Raw genomic sequence first — 5,955 nt, forward strand, 5'->3', positions numbered from 1 at the left:
CCCCCGGCCCGGGCACTAAATCCAACCCTGCTTTCCCTCCTCCTCATCTATTCTGCTCTCAGTCTCACCACACCCTGCTACAGTGTCTGACATCACACACACACACACACACACACACACACAGCTTTATGAAAAGCCGGCCCGCTGCAGTTGCGCCTCTCTCCATTGTTGTGTGGAGTGAAAACTGAAAAAGACAAAGGGCGGAACTGGGACAGGAGACGGTCCCAGACAGAAGCAAACATCTGGAGAACTGAAGAACTAACTCTGATCCAACTTCTCTGAAACAGTTTTCATCCGAACCATAAAGTCCTGCTGTGCACGTTGTTTCAAAGTTTATCTTAAAGTTGCAGAAACGTCCCATGAACCCTGTCAGGTTGTTTTTCTGAACGTCATGTTTCTGTTTTAACGCTGTAAACACTAAGACCCAGCGTGCACGATCATGCATGTGTGCTTTAACTACGTAGCACGTAGGTTGTAACCCAGCTGTGCTTTTTGGCTTTCCCAGCACAACTGCTACTCTTATTAAATGGATACTTGGTGCACGTAAGAAGCCTCGGACAGATTACACGTCTTCTTTTTGTGTGCGTGTCTGCGCACGTGTGTCTGCCCATATGTGTGTCTCAGTGTGAGGCCAAGTGTGGGTGCGGTGGGCGTACGAGCAGTTTCCTGTTGGTGGGAGTGGGACAAAAGTCAAAGCCCATCACATTGTCCAGAACCTTTGTGTTCTTTCACTAAGGATCCATGCATGTGCACATGCACACTCTCAATGGCTGGCTCTGAAAATAGATAAAAGTGGGAGCACACAGGGGCAACAGTGCATGTCACAAATAGTTTCACATGCACACACACCACTGGAGTCAGAGGCATTTGTAGTGTGTGTGTGTGTGTGTGTGTGTGTGTGTGTGTGTGTGTGTGTGTGTGTGCGTGTGTGCGTGTGCGTGTGCGTGTGTGTGTGTGTGTACAGCATGTGGAGGAGCCGTCTGTGGTCCACTCAGAACATGACAGCAGCAGTTAGGGAGGAGCGGACAGACAGACTGACATGTGGAAATAACTTGACGTTTTCTAAATCTGAGGTTCGGTCGTTTCACCAACACTTTTACTTCTCGTCCTGCGGTAAGCTTCTGAATTACAGACCCTTTCCAAAAAATTAGAATATCATGGAAAAGTTGTTTAACTTCCATAATTCCATTCAAAAAGTTCATCTTTAATAGATGATAGGTTCAGGGTCCACAATTTAAACTATTTCATGTATTTATTTGTTTATTTTTACATAATTTGGGCTTCCAGCTCATGAAACCCACAAAAACAGGATTTCAAAAAATTATAAAACTGTGAAGACATCAGCCCAAATGTTGCAGGACATGAATGTTTTAAACTGAGTGTGACACTAATCATCTACTAAACTCAAAGCACCTGCACAGGTTTCCCCAGGTGTCATTAAATTGCTTCAGTTTGGTTCAATTCTCAGTTCGGTTCAATATGGGGAAGACTGCAGACATAACAACTCTCCATAGGATGGGTAAGCCACAAAAGTTCACAGCTAAGGAGGCTGGCTGTTCATAGAGCACTGTGTCCAAGCACATCAATGGAAAGTCTAGTGGAAGGACAAAATGTGGCGGGAGTAGATGCACCAGCAACAGAGATTACCGTGGGCTTCAGTGGATTATCAACCAGAGAAGATTCCAGAATCTGTCAGAGATCCAGAAAGAGTGGAATGAGGCGGAGTCACAGCTTCATAAAACACCACATTCAGACTCATCCAGGAGATGGACTACAAGTGTTAGGTTCCTCGGTCCTCTTCTCCGATGACAGTAAAGTGTGTCTTTCATTCATAAATCAAGGTCCAAGGGTTTGGAGGAAGAAGGGTGAGCAACAGAACCCATACTGCTTGAGGTCCAGTGTGAAATATCCACAGTCAGTCATGATCTGGGTGCAATGTCCACTGCAGGTGTTGGTAAACTCTGCTTTCTTAAATCCAAGGTCACCACAACAGTCTACCAGAATGTTTGAGGACTTCATGATTCCTTCTGCTGAGGATCTGTATGGAGATGCAGATTTCATCTTCCAGCAGGACCTGGCCCCTGCCCATGCTGCCAGAAGCACCAGAACCTGGTTTGATGCCACAGTGCTTGACTGGCCAGCCAACTGGCCGGACCTAAACCCCATTGAGAATCTATGGGGTCTTCTCAAGAGGAACATGAGGAGCACCAGAGCCAATAACAAAGAAGATCTGACAGCATCAAGGAAATCTGGGCTTCAATAACTCCCAGTCAATGCCACAGGCTGATGGTCTCAATTCCATAACTCCCAGTTAATGCCACAGGCTGATTGTCTCAATGTCACATCGAGGCAGAGATTAAGACAAAGAGATTCACAACCAACTATTGAAGATTGATATATTGATTTGAAAGAACCATATTTTGATTGATTTGTTCTGATCCTAATATCTTTTTTTTCTGCTAAAACTGAGAAGTGTGGACTGATGTCTTCACAGTATTCAAATTTTTTGAAATCCTGTTTTTGTGGGTTTCATGAGCTGGAAGCTCAAATTATGTAAAAATAAACAAATAAATACTTGAAATTGCTTAGTGGGCCCTGAATCTATCAACTATTAAAGATTACCTTTTTGAATGGAATTATGGAAGTTTTATGTTCTAATTTTTTGGAAAGGGTCTGTATCTTCCAAAGAGAAGTGGGTTCCTTTCTTTACAGTTGTCACATTTCGGCATCACTTCCTGTCACCCTAGAATGTCCAACTTTGCTTTACTTTCCTCGGACTTCATCTGTAGTCTTTCTCACATATTCAGTGGGAGGTCATCTTCATTAAGCAACATGTGATTTTGATTGGGCAGCAAAATAGTAACTTTGTTTTAGGGTCTCCTATTGCAAACAGGCCTCTGCCAGAATAAGGGTAACTCAAAACCCTCGATGGACAAAACATATGCTTTAGAAAAACCTTGCCTGAAGAAGGGAACCTGGGGCACCTCCCTGGAGCCAGGCCTGGGGGGAGCTTGAGCCTTGATTTTTGGGGCTTGGCCAGGCCAAGCCCAAAAGAAAGATAGGATGCTACCTCCACGTGGACCCGCCACCTACGAGGAAGACCATCAAAGTAGAGTGCAATACAAGCCTGGCTGCAAGTGAGGGAGGATCCCTGAGCCTGCCAGGCCATTCCTGGTGGTACAAACTAGGTCTAGGGGCATGGAACAAGCTGGTCATAGTTGGACTCACCTCTATGCACAGCTTTGGCTTTGAAGCCCAACTGGGGCGAGGCTAGACTCTCTCCTACTCTGAAATTGCTCAGGGAGGAGGTGTTGGGTGATTGTGGGGATACTTCCAAGCCCTCAGCTGAAGGGAGCTTGATTATTCAGTCTATAAGTGTTCTGTAGACCTGGTGGCAGCTTACGACAGTGTTTCCAGTTTTGTGCTTTGACTGTCAATGCCAAGGTTTGTAAGCTCAATCATCCAGGTAGACAACAACAGAAAGGGTTAAGTCATGTCATCTGGACCAGTTTCTTTAAGGGAGAAACGTTTCGTCTTCCATCCGGAAGACTTCATCAGTCTACGGCTTGCCAACCACATCTGTTCCATTAAGTAGCCTTCATTGCTGTGTTTCAAGACGACCTCCCGTTGGAATCTCAGAAGCAGACTTGATACATGCAAAAGGACCCATCTGCCCAAAACAATCAATTCAATTTGATTCAGTTTATTTTTATAGCGCCAAATCACAACAAAGTTGTCTCAGGGACTTTACAGGAACATTCACATAAAATCCAATTAGTAAAGTTCTCTATCTAAGGAATCCAGCAGACAAGTTGAATCTTGGCTTTGTTGCAGTCTCCCATCCTGAGCAAGCACAGTGGAGACAGTGGAAAGAAAAACTCCCTTTAACAGGAAGAAACCTCCAGCAGAACCAGGATCAGGACAAGAGACCATCTGCTTTGACCAGCTGGTTGAGAGGACAGGAAGGAGAGACAAACGAACACAGAATGGAATCAATTGAGGACCCCAAGGCCACACAGCAATGAAGGCTACTTATGGGACAGATGTAGTTGGCAGTCCACAGACTGATGAAGCCTTCTGGATGGAAGACGAAACGTTTCTCCCTTAAAGAAACTTGTCCAGATGACATGACTTAATCTTTTTTGCTGACTGTCAGTGCCCTGTGAAATTTCTGAGACTTTCTCATTATTGTTATCATCAACATGGACATTATGATTCATGTTGTGATCACTGTTATTTACCGTTGTTCACCATTTTCTAGCTTTATTTCATTACTGTTACATATAGCTGATTTGAACCATACTTTTAGTCCAATATTGTAAAAGATATGTTTAGGTCATTTTAGTAACTTTTTAAGGCAACGTTAGGTCTGTGACTGCCGTCATATCTTACTGCATCATGTTGCAGGTGTGTTGTGACAAAACATTTTATGCTTTTAAAGAACAGCTAAGCATACTTAGTTGTAAAAACGCTAAAACATCAGGCTCTAGTGGTACAAGAAATAAAGTTTTTGATTCACTCGTGTATTCTCCTAGAAAACAAACAAATTTGACTCATTTGTGTTTTTGTGTGAAAGTATCTTTACCTTAAGATGCTGGAGTTGTCGTCGATCATCATCCAGCTGCCTTCTCTTGTTTTCTATCTCGGTCTGCTTCTTCCTCTTCTCCTATTACCAAACACACACAATGACAAGAGCTACAAATCATACAACAGAAATGACAAAGTACAAAATGTCTGACTTTTTCACTAACATCGGTGTAACGTATTACAAGAACAGGAAGTCATGAAATAAATCAAAACACAAGCAGCAACATGAGTAAAAAATGTAAAGAAGCTCAAAATTAACAAACAAACAAAACAAATAAATGAAGAATAAATTTAAAGATCTAGCACCATGACACATAATTCAAATAATTTTTCCTAATTAAAAGGACACGAGCAGATTTAAATATATTTTCATGAGTCACAGACACCGGACATCCAGCACTTATTCTCATTAAGTAAGTTTGTTTTACGATTTAAAATCTATCCATCTATCTATTTTCCAGGTGTCTCTTGTAAATGAGTCCTCGTGGCTCACCTGTTTAAAGAAAGTTTGAATGAATGAATGAATCCAACAAAGTTCAGTCAGGTCCTTTGGGCAGTTTCTTTTTATTGAGACGTTTCGTCTTTCATCCAAAAGACTCCATCAGTCCGAGGAGCTACAACAAACTCAGTCTTATAAAGAGCACCTTCACGTAGTGGGTCAACCAGTTTAAAAATGGTTTCTGGAGTCTGCCCTCTCCTCCGCCGACTTGTCAGAGGCAGTCATCACCAAAGTGGTTGAAAATTTCCTGATTCATGCTCAATAATACTGGAAAAATCCAACAAAGTTAACTTTGTTGGATTTTTCTGCCTAGATTATTGAGCATGAATCAGGAGATTTAAAATCTAGTTTTATTTAAAAATGAACCCATTTGTGGGCCGAATGGAGCCGCACACCCATGGTCTGATTTGGCCCCCGGGTTGCCAGTTAAATAGCCCTGTTGTAGTTCGTAAGTAAAGTTTATTTATAGAGCGCTTATCACAGACATAAAATCATAAAGTGCTGTACAACAGTAGTTCCTTATGTGGTTTTTGACATTACTAATTTTCACTTTCACAAATTCAATTCAGTTCAGTTTATTTCTAAAGCTCCAAGTCACAACAGAAGTCGTCTCAGGGACTGAACAGAAACATTCATATATAAAATAATAATTTAACGTTATTTATCTGAGGAGCAGACTGCTTTGAGTTTAAGGTTGTTTTCACACTAGATAGTCGGGTAGACTGGGTTCGGTTCGGGACCAATATTCATGACCTTTTGTTACATTTGAGCTGGTGCGTTTGCATTCACACTGCACTGTGCAGTCGAGCCAACCTGTTGAAGCAACCTGTTGAAGCAACCTGTTCCCCCGCTCGCCTGTGGGGGCGCTG

General features: G+C 42.5%; 1 protein-coding gene across 1 annotated transcript in view; it reads right to left on the reverse strand.

Moving 5' to 3' along the window:
• Positions 1-5,955, reverse strand: part of palm1b (paralemmin 1b) — a 59,113-nt gene that overhangs the window by 6,666 nt on the left and 46,492 nt on the right. Inside the window, exon 3 of the mRNA XM_037695528.1 lies at positions 4,586-4,666. Coding sequence (XP_037551456.1) covers positions 4,586-4,666 — 81 coding nt within the window. The remainder of the gene's footprint in view (positions 1-4,585; positions 4,667-5,955) is intronic.

The sequence above is a fragment of the Nematolebias whitei genome, chromosome 21 (genome assembly GCF_014905685.2).
Source record: "Nematolebias whitei isolate Nwh7 chromosome 21, NemWhi1, whole genome shotgun sequence".
Taxonomy (NCBI): Eukaryota; Metazoa; Chordata; class Actinopteri; order Cyprinodontiformes; family Rivulidae; genus Nematolebias; species Nematolebias whitei.